This window comes from Pteropus vampyrus, unplaced genomic scaffold, assembly GCF_000151845.1.
Source record: "Pteropus vampyrus isolate Shadow unplaced genomic scaffold, Pvam_2.0 Scaffold53, whole genome shotgun sequence".
Lineage (NCBI taxonomy): Eukaryota > Metazoa > Chordata > Mammalia > Chiroptera > Pteropodidae > Pteropus > Pteropus vampyrus.
In genome coordinates, this window is record NW_011888834.1 from 5,740,464 (window position 1) to 5,760,830 (window position 20,367).

At 40.3% G+C, this 20,367-nt stretch overlaps 1 protein-coding gene and 1 pseudogene across 1 annotated transcript in view; both read left to right on the top strand.

Moving 5' to 3' along the window:
• Positions 1 to 20,367, top strand: part of DOCK5 (dedicator of cytokinesis 5) — a 166,112-nt gene that overhangs the window by 96,094 nt on the left and 49,651 nt on the right. Inside the window, exons 18-27 of the mRNA XM_011360348.2 lie at positions 2,128 to 2,225; positions 2,460 to 2,549; positions 3,967 to 4,067; positions 5,831 to 5,965; positions 8,124 to 8,235; positions 8,945 to 9,015; positions 9,621 to 9,727; positions 11,565 to 11,701; positions 15,402 to 15,497; positions 20,251 to 20,349. Coding sequence (XP_011358650.1) covers positions 2,128 to 2,225; positions 2,460 to 2,549; positions 3,967 to 4,067; positions 5,831 to 5,965; positions 8,124 to 8,235; positions 8,945 to 9,015; positions 9,621 to 9,727; positions 11,565 to 11,701; positions 15,402 to 15,497; positions 20,251 to 20,349 — 1,046 coding nt within the window. The remainder of the gene's footprint in view (positions 1 to 2,127; positions 2,226 to 2,459; positions 2,550 to 3,966; positions 4,068 to 5,830; positions 5,966 to 8,123; positions 8,236 to 8,944; positions 9,016 to 9,620; positions 9,728 to 11,564; positions 11,702 to 15,401; positions 15,498 to 20,250; positions 20,350 to 20,367) is intronic.
• LOC111739780 lies at positions 6,850 to 6,969 on the top strand (annotated as a pseudogene).

Here is a 20,367-nt window from a genome sequence, read left to right on the forward strand (position 1 = left end):
CAGATGAGAATGTTCATAGCAGAACTGTTTGCGATAGCAAAAACTGGAAATGTTTATCTACAGTAGAACGGATAAACAGTTTTGGTACATTCATACAATGCGATTGAAACTGTGCAGCAATGAAAGTTTACTAGAGCTATAAGCACCAACCTCTATGGATCTCAGAAACACAGTAAGTCTAGGGCTGTTTCCATGACACTGTGCCACCACTTTTCTGGCCCTAAGACTTGGATTCACCAGATGCCAAATGTGTTCCTAATATGAGCAGTGATGTGGCATGCAAACCTCTTTAGGGAGTAAACCTCTGGGCAGATTGACGGGTTCTTTTTAGATGCGTAAAGCTGCTGGGTGACCTTTCACTCTGCTGAAGTATCTAAATTCGTCTCCTCAGGCAGAAATGAGTAAAGTGAAATGATGAATGGAGCAGTACCATTGACTAGCTTGTGGCAGAAGTAGGAGATGGGAAGATGGAAGTGGACCGTCCCTAGTGGATAGGCCTAGCATAACGCCTATTATTAAGTGCTGAATGAACGAATAATTAAAGAATTGTATTTAGCACATGACCAGTTTCCTGAGGGCTACCAGTTCTCCTTCCTTCCATCCATTCATTCATTCTTTCATCAAACAGGTGTTGATCACCTACTAGATGCCTAGCAGTATAATGGGGTATTAGAATGAATGCGGTGTGGTTCCTGTCCTCTCACATGGCTCAAATCTATAGGAAACCAAAGAGATTCCCAGTGTGTTTTTGTTATTTGTATATGTATATGTGTATGTAAATGTATATGCATGTGTAAGTCTCTGTATATGTGGAAGCAGTGCAGATAGCAGAGAATGATTGGGTAAGTCTTCCCAGAGGTAAAAAAAAAGTTTGAGATGGGTCTTGAAATATAAGTAGGAACTTACCAAATACATACTATTATGGTATTTCTGGACATTTCAGACAAAGGAAGAATATATGCAAAGACATGGAGCTATTTCAGAGCACGCCGTGGTGTAGAGGTTAATGAGTTGATCTGTCTGACTGCTGCAGACAGGGCTGGCAGGAGGGCCAGAAGTGGGCCTTACTGCCTTCTAAAAGGGGTATTAGGGCTTTATTCTGTTGACAGTGGGAGCCTCTAGGCCCTGGGTTTTGGAGATTTCTCAGGGACTAAATAATATGCAAGCCAATGAAACAAAACACCTGTGGAGCAAATTGACTGTTCTAAAGAATAGTGTGTTTTCAGCTACTTACATATATTTATACAAGTCCATTGATTAAAAAATATGTATTGCTGCTTTTGCTAGAGAAAGCTCTAAATAGTAATAGTAACTTGATATACTAAACGAAATGATACAGTAGTAACAGTCCAGATGCCTGCAATAAAGTGCCTGTGACAGTTTAGTAGCTTAGCATTTATTAAAGCTATAAGTGACTTAAAAATTTTAAATTCTGCATTTTAAATCCAAAAACATCTCAAGATTTTTGTCCTAGACTTAACCTAAGAACCATGCCTCTCTTTGAAATAGCAACTCATCTGATTTGCTTTCCTGTTTATTTCTTTGAAGAACTCTGGAAAGGCAGTATAATAGAGTAGCAAGGATACGATTGTTTGGAAACAGGTAAATCTATAATTAGAGTCCATTCCTACCACTCCCTGGCAGTTGTGTGACCTAAGGAAAGGAATTTAATTTCATGAAGGCTCAGTTTCTTCATCTCCAAAATGGAAAAAATAAAATCTCCATAGTATGGATGTAATGTTTAAATGAATTAATGCATGTATATAAGTTCCCTTTTCCCTTTAAGCCCACTGAGACACACATAGTGACAGGGACGAATTAAGCAAAGCAGCAAATTAAATGTAGGAAGATTGCTTAAGAGTGTTTTTAGGTTTCGACTATATGTCATTATTTGAGAAATGTGAGTTCTATTCAGGTATTGTTTTATGTTCTTGAACATTAGTGACTTTTTTTTCCTGTTTGAAAAGTGAAAAGAGATCACAGAGTTTTCTCTGATTTAGATAGGACACAGTAAATTAAAAGAATACGTAAGGTTTCGGCCACCATTAAGAACAATCATCTTTTCTAGAGTTCTGAGTTGCTTTTTCTAATCAGTGTCTAATGTTTGTGGTTTGTGGTTTCTCCTAGTTGACCTGTTAGGTTTGTTAAACTGGCGTTCAAACTCCCAGAACATCAAACACAACTTAAAGAAGTTAATGGAGGTGGATGGAGGAGAGATTGTTAAGGTATGTTTATATTCATACTTAGAAATATGGCCACCGTATTATTACTTCAACGTTTTAAATTAAACCTATCATCGTAGATATAAAATTTGTTATCTACATTGGGAAGCAAGTGTGCACTACTTAAGAAAATGCTGTTTGTAAACTTGTTCTATCAAAACCTAATTATGCCCGAATTTCTTCAGTATGAAGCTGAACTGAAAGCCTCAAATAACCCCTCCATTTTTATTCTTTCAGTTTTTACAAGATACGCTAGATGCACTTTTTAACATAATGATGGAAATGTCAGACAATGAAACATATGACTTCTTGGTGTTTGATGCACTGGTAAGCAGTTCAATGTGTCAACTAGTGTTTATTGTCACAACTATAGTTTTCGGTATTTCATTATTATAAATAATTGTGATGAATAACCTCCTGCATAAATATTTGTATACATCTCTCTTGACTATTTCTTAAGGCTAAATTTCTGGAAGTAAAATTAGAAACATTTGCTTTATATTTCAAGCTTTTCTTTTCCATTTTGTTAGATTTCAAGTTTGATGTGCTTTCTCTTTGTCATTAAGGAAAACGAGGTTATATTACATTGCAAAAAAGGAGTCACTTTAACTTACTTTAAAATTGGTTAGTTGTAAAACAGGAGAAACCATTAATGAAGATGCTTGCAGCTTGTTGTATATGTGTGTACTTTTGTGTTGACACAAGGGAGACTGACTTTATAAAGTCAGAAATGAGTCTTAGTCTCCTTATGTGCAATACGCAACCTTGCAGACAATTAAGTTTGCCATACAAAGTACTTAAACGTTATACAACCCGTTCTAAGAACTGAAATCTAGACAAGGAGAGGAGATCTGGGAAGGCCAGAAATAATGGTAAAGTGGAAGATGCTGACACATCCAAGTCAAGCATTGTTTTCTCATTGTTGGGGTTTAAGTTCAGCGCAGAATTTTACCTAAATGTTGCCACAAAGGAGGAAGATACATTGCAGCTTTAGGTCATTCGCCAGCTCGGAGAAACTGGTAAATTCAAGCAAGAGTCAGGATGTTGAAGCTAAAGAGAAGGAATCCCTCCAACTGAGGTCACGCCTGGTCAGGTTCATGGGAAAGAGAGACAGTGGTTCTGAGCTCTGGGGGACGAGGTCTGGAGACAGATTTCTGTGGGGCAGAGCAACTGGCAGTGTGCATATGTGAAAGTACCAGGTGGCCCTTCTTTTGTACTCTTCCATCATGAATAGGTGCAAAGTGGTATTTTTGTAGATTTTGCACCTGGTAGTGATACACAGGGGAAATTGGGAGGCAAAAGTCTGGTGAATTCAGTTACTGGGGGCTCCCACACTGCATTCAGGAGAAAATTGGCATGGAATGTTTCATTAGCTGCATACGTGGGTTAGAGTTTATTCTTCACACAGGTAACCCCTGCCTGTATCCTCCTCCCTCCTGCCCCACCACGTTCCCTGACTTACATTACCTGTGCACTGGACTCTCTTGGAGACATAGCTCCCTGAGGCCAGGGATGCTGGCTGGCATAGGTTTTTTCACAGCATCTAGCACAATGCCAGACACATAATAGTCTTTCTATTCATGTTCACTTAAAACACTTAACTTCAGCTCTGGAATAATAAAGTGAGAAAGCTACAAAAATGATCAAGAAAGAAAAGACAGTACCCAGATGTTAAAATCCAGTGTGTTGACAAAATGCCTAGGGCTTGTACAGTGCTGTTATTTATGTGTTTCACCTTTGGCAGGTATTTATTATTTCACTGATAGGAGACATCAAGTTCCAGCATTTTAATCCTGTCCTGGAAACCTACATTTACAAGCACTTCAGTGCCACTTTGGCATATGTGTAAGTATGATTCAAGGGGGCTACCCGTTGTTAGGTTATTGGATTCCACTTTTGTGGCTGGATTGCTGAGAAACGAATGGGTCATAGACTGAGCAAACATGCCCCTAAAAATGGAACCTTGTTCTACACTTCCTGGTAGAAGGAGGCAGCCATGTAGCTATTCCAACCCTGGAAAGGGGATCAGGCTCAGGCCTCGCCTTCTAGGAAATGATGGAAGAGATAAGGCTCTACTTCTTTAAGAATCCAGAACATATAGGTGAGGAGTTAAAGCCTTAGGAGCAGAAGCCAGGACAGGCGACCATACTCAAGATCTTTGGAATTGGGTGTCAGTGAGATTAGCATGAGGCCCCAAGAGAATCAAACGTAGATTAAGCAAAACCATATCCGATAGAATAGCAGGTCATGCCCTCAGCCCTACGTCACAAGTGCTGTGTAGAATTTATCATTTATTGGATATGAGAAGGTTTAATTTTCTTTCTTTCGCTTAAGAGGGAATGGTCTCTCTTTTCCATAGTGAACCCTGACTAAGAAAAGCAATGTTTTCACTCCCTACTTCGCCCTGGAGTGCTCCTCTGTCATGGCATTGTATGCGGCTTATGACCCCACCCTCTTGCATTCCAGTTATTGTGCAGAACAATGTGATAAATAATGACAGGAGTGTAGTTGATATTGGCAAAGACCTTTTTGACAGTAGCTTAAGCCAGATCAAGCCGATTGCTGCCGGCAGGTCTAGCAGAGTGGCCGCTGACTCGAACGTTAGCTCAGATTATCGATCCCTTGTGTCCCTTTCCAAATTAAACAAGAGAGTTCTCGGTTTTATTTGCACGAAGGTCCAGAAATGTAATAAAACCTAAGTGACGTGAAAGAAGTGTCCTGTAGCATAATCACCCCTAACACAATGGATATCACGCCCACCGCATCTAGGGAAGCGGTGGATACTCCAGTGATAGGGTTCCTTCCGCCCCGCAGCCTCACTTTCCAAACCCTCAGTGGCCACAAGTGAGGAAATCCTGGCACTGGGTCTTCATCATGCAGAGCCGGGTGCGACACTCTGGGTGGTAGTAATCTGGCTTGGTCGTTTCAACGTGTTTCCTGTGGGTTTTTCTTAGAAAACTCAGAGATTCCCAGCAGGAAAGTCAAAAATATCAGTGCCCTCAAAAGCGCGAGTTAGCAGAAGATTAAGGCATTGCCTAGTCCGAAGACTGGAAAGTCTGAAAGGGCGACCTGCAGTCTCAGAACAGGGCTATCTTTTGGGAGCTGGGAACCATGGGTGTTCTCGTCAGACTCAGCTCCTCTTCCCATACTCAGCAGTTTTCCATCTGGCTTCATATTTATGGATGCCAAAGGGTTTAGGCAAATCAGAGAGAATTAGATTTCTTTTAAGGCAGTGTGTCTCAGATGGGCAATCTGTCCTTTACAAGAAACACCTAAAGATGTCTGTATAACACCCCAGAGATTAAAATATTTCCAGTATTTGAATCTCTTTAACTGTTTCATTGCTTCATCCCGTTTTAAAATCCTACAAAGGTAAAGAAACCATCTGCTATTTCTAGGCAGAAGGGAAGCTCCAAATCTAGACTGCAGTGAGGAAACTAAATTGCAAAGGGGTTGATTTTCTTGTTCAGGATATAGTCTAGAAGAGATAATAGTCGTTGTGACTTCTACTTCCCCAGTATGCCAAGTTCCCTTCCTGTATAGCAAACCCCAAACCTCTGGGTACCACTTTGTCCCATTGACAATCTTGTCTTTCTCACTCTTTTAAGGAAACTCTCCAAGGTACTGAACTTTTACGTGGCTAATGCAGATGACTCCAGCAAGACCGAATTGCTTTTTGCTGCTTTGAAAGCCTTAAAATACTTGTTTAGATTCATCATCCAGTCTAGAGTACTCTACTTGAGGTAATGGTCACTGTGATAAGACGTTGATGCTGTTCATTCTCTCTCCGTGAAGTTTTCCTTAACCCTTGTGCTCATGTTCAGCTCTGCAATCTCTTGGGTCATGGAGTTGCCAATTTCAAAACTTCAGGGCCAAATATGGAGGCGGACTATGAAGCCATTAGAGAAGGTCCATGCGAAGTCCTTTTGGGTCAGCGGAATTTCTAGGGCAGTAATGACAAAAGGACTTAGGGACGCTAATGTGCAACTTCCTAGAAGCCTTTGTTGGTAACAACAGCTCTAGGGAGGCACGTTCCTGTGGCAAGATTGTATTTAGTACAGTGAGGGGCTTCATAACAATGCTGGATTTACAAATCTAGAATCATGAGCTATCTTTGGTAGTAGAGGGAAAAAGGCAGTTTGGGGAGATGTTTCCGGAGGTGTGTGTTTCTTTGCTGGTTCCATGTTTAGCTACCTGGTGAAGCTAAGCCATAAAGATAGGATAATTCCCAATTTGAATTCCTAGAATAACAGTTCCATCAAAAAGAGAAGACATCAAGAAAGAAGAAGTACCTTTCTGGGAATGCTCACAACTGCACAGCCTTCCTTACACTTCAGTAATAGCTGGGTTTGCAAACTGTTAAGATATATTTATAAGGCAGAAGGAAAAGGTCTATAGATTCAAGCGTGTATATTTTTAAAAATTCATATACTTAAAACTATAAACAAAATCAAAGGCAAACAACCTGAATAAAAAGCTTGCAACATATAGTACAGATCAAAGGTTAATAGCTTTTCTGATAAAAGACTCTTAAAATTCAAGAGAAGAGTGATAAATATCTTTACAATAGAAAGCAAAAGAAAAAAAATCAAATGGCCGATTGAATTTAAAAAAATATTTATACTCAGTCTGTGGCCATGCCACCCTGAATAAGCCCAATCCCGTCTGATCTCAGAAGTCAAGCAGGGTCGGGCCTGGTTAGTACTTGGATGGGAGACCACCTAGGAAGACTGGGTGGTCTCCCATCCAAGTACTAACCAGGTAATAAAAAATAAAAAAAAAAATAGACTGTAAGCTGACAAGGTCCTTGCAATCTGTGAGGTCAACCAAAGGTTGCCTCGCCTAAATATATATATACATATATATACATACACACACACACACACACACACACACACACACACACACACATATATCCAAATGCAATACAATACTCACTATCTTTACCTATACATTTGCTAAAGATTAAAATAAGAATATAATTTCTTAAGGACAGATAAAAAGCAAAATGAAAGTAAGAAAGAAAAATGTCACATTTGTCCAGTAATATCTATTAATAAGAAAGAATCAACTTTTCAGCTGATGGACAACTCTTGAAGACAAGCAGGATCCTTTAATCAAAACAAGCACGAATTAGTGAAGATTAAGGTATCTTGTGCCCTGGGAGGGCCTCTCGTTAGGGTAGGTCAGCACCAGCGTGGCCAGTTCAATGGACAGAGTAACACCAGCTAGCCTTGCAGACTGGGTTGGGTTCAGAATGTTTCTGGGTCGAGCTTTTCTACCCATTGTCTGAAACTTCAACTCAAGTGATTAGGGCTTGATTAGATGAGACAGAATAATAAGAGCGACACAGAAAAGGAGAATGAGGGAGGAGGGAAGGAGTGATGCTGGAAAATAGAATGTGGCAGGTGTGATGTGTCAGGGAAGTTAGCTGGGGGGTATCCCTCGCTCATTGGACATTCTGCTAATGAATTGAGGAAGGCGGCAAGCATGCAGGGCTCATCTGCTACTTCAGGCAAAGCAGCTTCCTTCTGCTCTCCCTCCATGCCAGAAGTGCCTACAGACCACTAGCTTGTAGGACATCAACAAGGCTGTGGTCTTCTGACAGCTTCAGGGGAATCCTTTCCAAGTGGCTTTTCACAGTGGACCAACTGGAGAGCTCTGCAGTAGGACATTCCATACAAATTACCACCCAGCTGGTAATATCCAGGTGCTAATATCTTCTCAGTTTGTGAGGCTTGTCCCTGAAACTATCTTAGAGCACGCTGGGACTTCTCTTGCAAAGTTCAAAGTGATGACCAGTGAGGCATGTGCTTCCAGCATTGTTTAAACAACAGTTCTATTTGAAAATTTCTTTTTAAAGGTGGAAAATCTCATTGCTTTTCTCTTTTTCTTATTAAGATTTTATGGCCAGAGTGAAGAAGGAGATGAATTTAATAATTCAATCCGCCAATTATTTCTCGCTTTCAATACATTAATGGACAGGCCTCTGGAGGAAGCTGTCAAGATCAAGGTCAGCCTGTCATCATCGTGGGTAACTTTTAATGCCATTGGTGAGGATGTCCTGGGACAACATAGAATTGGCCGTGGTGGGAGAGGAACAAAATAAACCATAATTCATGGAAAACTTGCGAATTTTAGTATGACTTATAGAAAGTACAGGGAGAAACCTGTGTTTCAACTTTCATGAATTTTTTTATTCTCAAATGTCAGTTTGCCAAAGACAAGCTACCCTTTCAGACATCCCTTGAGTGGCTTTTGTGGCCCCTGTGAACTCAGCCCATTGATCCTGATGTTTCAGACAACAGGTTTTTATTCTTAGTTTCCCCCTTTTTCCCGGGAGCCCAAAGTCACCATCATTTTCATTATTATCAATTTTTCAAATGGAAAATACATAATCTCTGAAGACTCAAATTTTAACTTTAATATTCTTTGCTCTTTATGGCAATGTCAAGATTTTAACTACCTCGTGAGGTCAAGAAATGAATTCCAAGTGGGTAGTGCCTGTTGGTAGTGAAGACAAAAAGCTGTGTCTCCTGACTTTTCAGGAAAAAGATTTTAGGAGATCACGTATTACAGCGTCGGCTTTCCTTTCTTTTGCAAGAACATTTGTGTCCAGTTTCCTGCGTGAGATCCAAGCCTTTCTTTTCCTGGAATCAAGCCGTAAATTCTGTATTTGTCCTGCTTGGCAATTGAATCTGCCTTTGGCGTTTTTCTTACAGGGGGCAGCTTTGAAGTACCTTCCTAGCATAATTAATGACGTCAAGCTTGTGTTTGATCCTATTGAGCTCAGGTAAATAGCAAAAACCATTTGTTTCTTGCCTTTAACAGAAAAGCAGCTCCTCTGCTTGGCTGGAGCCTCGGCCGCCACACGTGCTCTCATTCTTCTAACATATATTAACCGAACACCTTTTTGTGCTTAGTTCTGGGGAAGATAGAAAAAAAGACACAAAGCCTGCTTCTCTGAAGAGGTTTGAGCTTTCTCCAGGGAAATAAGACACACAGACATAAAATTAACTACAGAAGAAAGTACATAATAATATGCTTCCAGCCCTTTACCTAAGTACCCCAGGAATGCAAAGTCAGATGGCGACTGACACTGGAGTGGAATTAGCAAGAAAAGGATTCTGCAGAAGTTGAGTGCTAAGACAGGTCTGGATGGCAGTGGCGGACCTCGGGGTGCTTTGGCAGTGTAAGCAGAATCAGCTCTCAGGTCAAGCCCTGCAGTGAGCGTAGAATACAGTCTCTGCTTCCCAGAGACAGTCTTTCTAGTCATTTGAAAGAGATTTCCAGGTAAACCTCTCCGTGCCCTGATCTCAGAGCAGAGAGCAATCACAGTGTAATGATACCTTCAGCTTAGCAGAAGGAAAACACTAACCACTGGGTTTTGTCTTCCAGTGTGCTCTTCTGCAAATTCATTCAAAGCATTCCTGACAACCAGTTAGTTCGCCAGAAACTTAACTGCATGACCAAGATAGTAGAGAGTAATCTTTTTCGGCAGTCGGGTAAGTCTCCCCCGAAAAGGCTATTTACCGAAATTCCAGTCTTGCTTCTTCTTCAGCCAATTTGCCCTTTTTCTTAATATCAGTAATATCCTTGCCAGTTCAGTTGTTTGTTGGTACTTGAGAACCTCCTGGGAAACCGGCTTTAAGCAGAAGGTGAAGTCAGTTCAGTATTTCTAATAATTCCTAAAAAAGCAAAATTGTGTGTTCATTAATCTTTAATTAGAACAATCAAGTGTTTCATTCATTAGAGAGTTTTGTCACAAAATAGGAACCCTGAAAGGTAATGGCAAGCATGAAAGATAGTTCTCTTTAAAAATGTATCTTCTTTGACCTATACGTAATATAATCTCAAAAACCAGGGGACGGGGCAGCAGTGTAGTCTATGCCTAATGCCACATGTCCTGGCCCAGGACAACCGATTATGTGCATCTTTGCTCAACTCCATGCTCATTCATGTCACATAAGTAGCTGAAAATCAACCATAGTGGAAGTATTTATACCACGGAAATTGGCAAACACTATAAATCAGAGGGGTTTTTTTGCGGGGCGTGCGGTTAGTTACTAGCATGCTGCCTGCCGGGAGGGGAGTAGGGCATGGAGAGATGAAAACTCTTATACTGACAAAGTACTATTCATTTTGTAATTAGAGTTGAGCATGTAGCCACTAAGTCTCCTGTCCCAAAGCTGATATGGGGAAAAGGTCCAATGTCCGGTCTTTTCCCCAGTAAACCCGAGACTGGCTAGAGTGGAGCAGCCGTGGGAACTTTTTTCGCAGCTTCCACCAGGTCAGGACGTCCTAGAGGGTGACTTCCTGTTACTTGTATTGCCTGGTGGCATCTGAGGACCTGTTGGACTCCTCAGAAATAGGAAAATTGAGTGAGTCGTGGGTGGGAGAACCCTCTCGGTCTTTCCCCTGGCCAGTTATGTAACTTTGAACACACTAATGACCTTCGCTAAGTCTCGGCTTTTGTTTCTATCAAAGGAAGCACTTGAACTAGATCAAATCAGAAGCCTCTTTTTGGCCCTGATAGTCTCTGACCCCATGAATGTGTGCTTAGAAATCTTAACTGTTACAAAGACACAGGTGGAAGTCGTTCAGAAAGCCAGTGAGTGCTCTAAAGTAGAACATGTAATATTACCAGACATCTTAATGTCCTTTGATAATCTCTGCCTGTAAGGATGCAGAAAGGAAAAATGAGGTGATAAAGATGGGCTGTGCGCACTCCATGCATTAGACAGTTCCAGTCAGAGGACTTATTCTCACTGGTAACAGCCATTTCTGTTACCGTCCAAATAACTGGACTCATCATAATATTTTATAATAGTGAAGATCCCAAAAGGGAGGTATGAACTTTATCGGTGAAGTCCACATGCCTGTGAAAACAAGGGCGGAATGTCTGTGAAACACATGAAAATATACTAGTGAGGGTCAGTATTTATAGGAATCTTAGAGTAAATTTTCTCCATTAGGTGGAAAATTTCAAAAATGTATATGTTTTTACGTGTATAACTTGCTTAGTTTATTAGTTTCACATGACTTGCTGTCGAGAATTAAGTTAGCCTTTTATTTTTAACACCGAAGAAATTGTTCAACCCTTTAAACGTTTTGCTACGTGTACTTAATGACAGGTGCGATTTTCTTAGTTTTCAAAATCACGCGACAGGGCCGAAATCCCATGCCTAAATTCCTGTGCCCCTCATGGCCTGGAGGGAGCCCTGCCCTGCAGAGTGGAGTCCAGTGCTGGGGGCTGTAAGAACAGGCAGAAAGAGAGGCAGGGAGAGGGCGGTTCGGGAGGCGATCCTGCAGCTGGCGAGCTGTCTTCGTTTTCTCTCTCAGAGTGCAGAGACGTGCTCCTGCCACTGCTGATCGACCAGCTCAGCGGCCAGCTGGACGACAACTCCAGCAGGCCTGACCATGAGGCGAGCTCGCAGCTTCTGAGCAGCATCCTGGAAGCGCTAGACAGGAAGGATGTGGTGAGTCGAACCGTCACTGACGCAGACCACAGCACTCACTGGTCTCGTGGCCTAGGACGAGAATGACTCTGTGGCCTTCCTGGCGTCAGGGCTTGGCCCACGCACTTTAGAACAGGCGCACCTGGACAGGCTGTGCCCATTTTAGAGGTAAAGAGAGGCTTCTCCTTGCTGGAACCTGCTCTGCAAATCTAAGTCCAGGAGAGGTCTGCTTACTGCTGGGGCCCATTGCTGAGGTCCCTGTGAGAACTTTTCAGGGCCAGAGCCCTGTTTAGACACTTTTATTTTGTTTTTGTTTCTGTTTTTTTATGCAGAAACCTTGCTCCTCTTTTACCTCTGGTACCTACAGTAAACACTATTGTAGATATTTTCAAGCTTCTTAGAAGTTCGTGTGTTTATATTCTCTCTGACCGTGATTCTTTGGAGCCTAGTGGAAATTACGCATTTCCTTATCTGGCCTCTTCGCCATGACCTAGATACCTGTGCCCCCTGAAGGCCTGGGATTGGAACTGCCTGGATTTACCGAGTCCTAGAGATAGAGATAGCACAGCCCAAAGGCCTATGCGTGGCCTCCACTCAAGAGGCTGGAGAACTTTGCAGAATGTTTTCAGTTGCACGCAAACCATGGTCACCACACCGCTTGGTGTCTACATGGCACAGATGTTCCCACAGAGTAGGGAAATCACTCCTGGTTTTGCCTTGGCCCTTTCTCATACCAGCATCTTTAGATTTAGTTCTGCTGAAGGACATGACGGATACTCTGTCCTTTTCATAGCCGAAGCCTTAGCTCACTTTTCAAGGTCCACCCCAGTTTGGCCACAGCCCGTCTCACCTCCTGCTTGTCATCACACAGGCACATCTGCATTTCACACATCTGCATTCCACACCTCTGCCACAGAAGAGCAGGAGGAGACCATCACTTTCTCTGCCTCACTCTACCCTTGTTTCTTCCCTGAGCTCCTGTAGCCCACCCTATTTGTACTATCTATTTTAGATTAAATTAAATTATAGGTCAGCCCCTTTTTAGGCTTAAATGTGTTCCTAGAAGCCATGTTATAAAATGGAATACACTTTCCCTCAGGAATCTTACGATTGGGGATTTGATTCCTAACCAAGGATTTTACAACAGGTAAATAAATATGATCGATCATGTCATAATGACTATAATATTTTTAAAAAGAAACCCTTATGACTCGGTAATTAAAATACTAAAATGAAACTCTGAGTCCTCTAAAGTTGGCAACAACGTGCTAGGCACAGGGCTACGTTTAGTCAGGGCTACGTTGTTCTTGAAAGCGTGTGTATGTGATCCTAAGTTAATGTGGAATATAAGAATCAGGCTATTTGGTTTCTAGTCTCAGTATGACCACTCTGCTGTAGCTCTTTATCCTTAGGACAATGTCATGGCACTTCACTTTCTCATTCAGCGACATGTAAGAGTTGTTCTAGATGACCTCCTAGGTCTCTTTCACTTCTGATCCTACTTCTTACTACACAGAAAGACTCTTCAGAAATGACTTGAATGTATTTACGTCCTGCGCTAGATGTAATTGGCTTAAAAAACTTTTTTCGTCTTCCGAGTAATGTTCTAATAAGCAGAAGCATTCAAAATTATTAATCTTGGAGCTCCGTTAAAGTAGTTAAGTCAGTATTTTTTTTTATTGATGGTAATGGTATGTTTTTTTTTTCTACCGTAAGCATTTTTAAATATACGAGCTAACTTTATATGTCTTCCCATAGCCTCTCATCTTCTGTTAATTCCAAGCTCTATAATTACTGACATTTATTCCTATGCCTTTTTTCATTTTTTAACAGTCCGAGATTCCCTCCTCTTTTCCCAAAGCTATTTCTCCTCATTGTCCTCACTCTTCAAAGCAATAAGCACCTGTGTGAGGTCATTCCTGGTGCAGTCCTGCCCAAACTCCCACGCTTTGCTAGTTCCCTTCATGTTCTCTTTATGTCACTTTTAAGGCTCTTATCGTTTGGTACCCTGAGTTATGAGTTCAGTTTACAAATCCTTAAACAACCTGCATGCTCTGGGCGCCAAGATAAGTCTAAGAACACAGCGGTGAACAAAGGGAACAAGCACGTTGGGATCTTTGTGTTTTGCTTATTTATATTCATGCCTCATCTCTCCTGCTGGAGGATGAATCTCTTAAGGGCTCAGAGGATGGAGGATTTATTTTCACACCTCCACACAAGCCTTCCCCCCTACTCCTATGTGAATTATGCACTTAGTCAGTCCTACAGTGTGGAATTATAAATATAGGTGACCTTTCCAAGAAAGGTCAGTTTTATCCTTCACTTTCATTCAAAGAAATGGGAAGCAAGTAAATAATAAAATGCAAGGAAGGAAAGAAGGGAGGGAGGGAAAGAAGGCAAGCTAACAGTACTTGGTATTTTAATAAAACTATATATAGCAATAATTTAGTTATTTGAAGTGTTTAACCAGGAGTTTCCAAATATCTGTCATGAAGCAAGAATGAATAAAGGCTTTGAAAAGTTAAGTTGAATACTGATAAGTTGAAGCTGAATGAGTGTAACACCAAACCACAAAAAAGGAAAAAAAGAAAAATAAAAAACTAAACATTATGAGGCACCGTTGTGTACATCAGCCCAGTTAATTCCTATAAGCAAACTTCCTTTTTTATGGTTATGAAAAACTGAAGATCAACAAAGTCAAATAATTGCTCACCCTTGACAGAGTCAAACTATTAAATTCCTATGTTAGTCTCCTCGGGCTGCCAAAACAAAATACCTGAGTCCTCATTTAACATCACTGATAGGTTCTATGACTTTAAGTGAAGCAATGTATAATGAAACTAATTTTACCACGGGCTAATTGAGATAAAAAGAGTTCGGTTTCTCTGACATCTCATCGACATAATAAGGAAATCACTGTTATTTGAGGTCCTGCTGTAGACTAGGTGGCTTAAACAATAGAAATTTATTTCTCACAGTTTTGGAGGCCAGAAGTCCAAGGTCAGGGTGACCACCGCGGTCAGGTTCGTGGTGAGGGTGCTCTCCTCCTAGTTCCCGCCTGGCCTCTCCTAGGGGTGTGTGTGGAGCGACAGAAAGGGTAAGCTCTCTGGTGTGTCTTCTTATATGGACACTAATGCCATCAGACCAGGCCTTGCCTTCATCCTCTAATTGGCTCCCAGGTATCATCACAGTGAGGTTAGAGCTTCAACATGTGAACCCTGAACACAAACAGTTCATAACAATCTCCTGGACTGGAATTTCTTGTTTTGGTTTTTTTTTCTCCTTCTACACAGAAGGTAGCAAGAACTTTGTATTATAGCTTTTCACTTCCTGTGCATGTGCCTAATTGTTCCAGACAAGCTGACCTGCTCAGCGTCAGGACTGAGTATCATGCTAATGGGAGTCCCCCCACCCCTAAATTGTGCTGAGTCAGTGGCCACAGTGAGCTCTCAGCAAGCTTGAGTGATCAGGGTTATTAGGGCAGCATTCTTCCACGGCATGCCCACACATCTTTTAAATGTTGTACCTGATTCTTTCCATCTGGCCCCTTGGTAACATTATGTATTATTCTGTGAAAGCACTTTTCCATTTGGGACAAGAGATTGCTTTGTAGGGAAGAGCCAGAATGAGATTTAAAGAGAAAACCCCTTTGTCCGAGGTTTCCTGAAGAAAAGTAAGCTGAGTCGGAAGAAGCGGTGCCACTTCCTGTGTTTCCCCTTAGGGCCCCACCGCCATGCACATGCAGCTGGTGATGGAGCGGCTGCTGAGGAGGGTCAACCGGACTGTGATCGGGATGAGCCGACAGTCTCCCCACATCGTGAGTATCGCTGCAGGGGACCCGCTGCCCCCACTGCTTCTCAGTGTCCCATGTGCCTCTTGGGAGGCTTTTGGGACCAATGTCTTGAGACTAGATTCACATGGGCCCCTCACATCCCAGTCTATGCCTGCATACTGTGCGGCATGGCTCACTTAGAAATGAGTGGGATCCAGGACCTTACAGCCTTCCCAGATGGGTGATTCTTGGTTAGAACTGCAAGAGGATTTTAATTCTGAGACTGATGTTCCTTTAAGAGGAGGTGATCCAGCAGGGTGGCAGAGAGGCTCCTGGGGAGCATGATTAAGGGGTCCATGAAGATTAGGCAGGCAGATCCATTCCTGAGAAGTCTTGCTCACGCTGAAGATCAAACAAAGGCCAGTAACAATGCAGAGACCCACTGAGACATGCAGGCACCCTAGAAGACTAATAACTCAGTACCCGGTCCACCTATTACTCCTTGAATATTTATTTAATATTTTATTTAAGGAAACTATGAGCCTTGGTGAGCAGAAAATAGAGGGTTTTGGTGGCTACTTTCAGCATTTCTTCTATTACTCTCAAGTAATTTAATAATCTCAAATAATTTAGTTCTAATTCTCAATATATGCACACCCTGTCTGGATCCACCCTCGTTAGAAAGGTGTAATAGTAATAGTATTAGTACTGCCAGCTGTAGCAATGATAATAGTAGTAGTCGTTAATCTATTTTGTGTGTGTGTGTGTGTGTGTGTGTGTGTGTGTTTGTGCGCACGCACCAGAAACTATTTTAAGCACTTCATGTTTCATTGAAAGCTCATTCCAATCCTATCAGGTAGTTCTTTCATGAGCTTCATTGTTAAATGAGGAAGCATGTGGACAGAGGTTAAGAAACCTGCCCGAGATTGCAACTATCATTTGAATTGGGGTTTGGACCCAGACAGCCAACCTCGCTGCAGAGTGTGTGTGTACTGTCAGACAAACCCGTGCCCAAGCAGCTTTTACCAAGTTATGTGTCCTATAGTTGCCTATGTGTCCTATAGTTGCCATGAGAGGAATTCTGATAAATTCCGTTTTCCCCCTTGCATCGTATTTCCACAAATGTTCGACATGCTTATAGATTGGTGCCCTATGGTCCCATCCAGCCCTTTCGGTTCAAAGAAAAAACAAAAACATTTTAAAGGACTTGTGATTCGCATGCTTTTAGAAATGCTTGTGTTGCTCTAGCATCTTATTCTCTAACTACTGTGTCTGTTCGATGTCAGATAAAACTATGATTGAGACCACAGCTACCTGTTGAGATCCAAGTTGTATCACCCTTAAAATGAAGTATCTTTTACTTGTGATATTCAAAGATAGGGTTAAGTTTTAATTAGAGGACATAGGAAAAGAACCATCCCAAACTGCTATAGTTAACAAAAAAACATTTATTTCTTCAACAAACATGTATTAAGAAACTACTGTAAGCCGAACTCTATTCTAGACACTGGAGACACTGGAGATATGTCAGGGAACAAAACAGGCAAAAATCCCTACTTTAGCAAAGCTTAGATTCTAGCAATAACAACTACAACAACAAAAAATAGATAGTGTTAGAAAGAGAAAAGTGCCCTGGAGATAAAAATGAGCAGGATAAGGCAAGTCAGGGTGGGAGAGTTACGAATTTAAACAACGTAGTTAAGAATGATTTTCTAGAAAAGGTAAAATTTGGACAAAGACTTGAAGGTGAAGGAGTGGGCCATGTGGCTGTGTGGTGAATAGCCTTCTGGGCAGAGGCAGCAACCAGGGAGGAATCCCTAAAAGGTAAGACTCACATGTGGGTGATAGAGCTGATTCAAATAAGAATAAAGAGAAATGACTGCAAATAAAACATCATCTCTCTGCTAGATCAAAACTCAGGCTGATCCAAAACATATGATGAAAGGATTCAGATCTTATATTAAAAGTATAGATACTGGACACACCATTAATTGCTAGTGCCGTGCCATTTCTGACATGTATGTAAAGAATGTATAGAGAAAGGCAAGTTGATAACTATGTTGTTTAGGAAATGTTATGTTGGCTTACAGATAATACTTTATATGCGTTCATTTAAATTTACCTATTCAGCTTCTTTTAGTAGTGAAATCATCTATTATCTCCCTCGTTGTTTAACTCAAGAGTGTTGGCTCAGTATGTTCAAAGAGAAGAGTGAGGATTTGAATGTGAAAGTGGCAGTATCCTTGCCATGTTTCTGTTAAAACAAGATTATGAATGTGGAAATGGCTGAAATACATGGAGTGATAGAGATACCATGAGAACACAGTGAGAATGCTTGAGAAAGGTAAACATAGAAGGGAAAAGCGAGGGAAAGACATACAAAGAAACAAAGACACAGTCACAAAGAGAAATATGTACACACATATACTATATATAGATATACATGTATATATACATATATATGGCTTAATATAGTTTATTCTAGATATTCAAGAATAGTTAAATAGTAGAGGATCTGTTAATAAAATATATCAATTCAATAAAGGAAAAAAGCTTTATGACTCCACAGATGCCTAAATATATGTGATAGATGTAATATCTATTTCAAATTGAGAATTGGAGGAGATGTTGTTAACTTGCAATCACCAGGCAACGTATTACTTGATGGTCATAAAAAAGAGAATCAAGATGTTAAATATCAACTGTGATTTCACATTTTTCAATAAATTCTGGCCAATGTAATAACTCCTCCCCTCGCCAAAAAAAACCCACCAAGTATAAATATTGAAAAAGGAAAAAGTAATTATAATTGTCATTATTTTTAGCTGAAATGACTACGTTATCCAGGAAACCCAAGAGAGTTAAAATACAAATTTTAGTAACTAATGAATAGCTTATTAAACTAACCGGCTTCAAAATAAATGTCATTCAGTGGCCTTCTTATATAACAACAGAAGCTATTTAGAGATTTTAAAAGAAAAATTTCATTTAATTTAGTCACAAAAATATGAGAGCAGAAATAAATAGAAGATATATAAATCAATAGCCCAATAGAAGCAGTAATGGAGGACTTGCCTACCAAATTTGAAAACATTGTCATGCTACAATAATCATGCAATAGGGTACATACATAAACAGAATAAATGGAAAGAATTTGAAAGGAGACTTTAGAGTAAATGAAATGTTTTACCTTTCAATAGGTAAAGTGAGATTTTTAGTAAATATTATTTGGCAAGTATGTGAACAATGTGGAAAAATTTTGTTTGACTTTTATTCATGCTATACCAGTAAAACAAATGTCAGATGGAATGAAGGGTTTAATGTTTAAAAAAATTAAATCCTAAGGCAACTAGAAGAAAATATAAATGAATATATACCTATTTTGAAGAATAAAAGGACTCATGAAGTTTTAAAAATTGAAAGGATCCTATAAAAGAAAACAGTAGATTTTACTGGGTAAAAAATTGAAACCCCTATATGTGAAAAAATATATATATGTGCGCAGCTTTAACTTCAAGCACTAAACAAATAATTTTTAAAATTATTTGTAAGCTGTGTGACAAATGGCTAATAGCCTTAATATACAAAGAGCTATTATAAACCACTGCAAAAAGATACAGTAATTTTAAAAATTGGTAAAGAATATGAGCAAACAGCAAAGTGAAAAAAATAAATGGCCAACAAACATATGGACAGAATATGTAATTCACTATAGAGGAAATGCAAATTAACCAAAAACAAGATTAAATACAAATCTTCAATACCCAGAATAGGCAAAGGCCTGGAAAAACAAATAATGTTTGACACTGATGGGAGTAAAAACTATATGCTAGCTTGGCAAGATATATCAAAAGCCTTAGTATAATAATTTACCTAGATTTATAATCAGAAAATTAACTTTTTAAAACAAGAAACTGAGACAGACATTCATTTAGAGAAGAGGTGTGCGTGGTTAGTCTTTTATTATTATTGTGTTTAGGTAGTCATTCCCTCCATTCCAAAAACAGCTGTCTATTATCTCCTCTGTGCTAAATTCATTTAAATTTGTGTTGTTTTCATAATTATATGAATATAAGAGGATCTTTCCTCCTAGATATTTGCCCTCTGGCTAGAATATTAAGTCTATGATTCAAATAGTGTTGGACTGGGGGAAAGCACATTGAATATGTAATTTCTGACCTCAAAAATAGGAATGGTATTAATCATCTAATTATTCAATTCCTTTCTTCAAACCAGGTCCACAATAATGCATGCATAACATGCGGGGAATAACTGGCTAAAAGCGTCTAGAGTTGAAGAAATGACATCGCAGTGTTCTACTAGCAAATTCTCATTTCCTATCCTTATCTCTCCTCCACTCTCAGTTTCGCTACTTCTCATTTTCCTCCTTGCAGTTGCTTCAAACTCAACTTTGTTTAAATGATCTAAATATTTCGGACATTTCTCCATGGACTTCTTTTTGCAGTACAACTCTGTCTCAACAAGAAACTCAAAGTCCCCAAGTTGTTACGGCTTAACTAGTAATCTAACTGAGATCTTGAAGTCGGTGTCCTGTGACCTACAGGACTGCACAAATCTTAGGCGTTTGTGGGGTGGGGAAAGCCCTCCCTTCACAGTCCTTAACTCAAACTCGAAAGGGGGTCATTTTTAGCAGAAACAGCAAAGCAGTGCCCTTTGCACTTTTTGTATGCTACATGTTTCCAGTTTGGTATGGTCCTTGCTTAGATAATTGAATGGGAAAAACCAAAGTACATGTACCCAAATCTTATTTGAGAATTGTGTTTTCTTTCTCCTTCAGGGGAGTTTCGTTGCTTGCATGATTGCCATCCTGCGGCAAATGGACGACAGCCACTACGCTCACTATATCAGCACTTTCAAAACCAGACAAGACATCATTGTAAGTTGTCTTCATTGC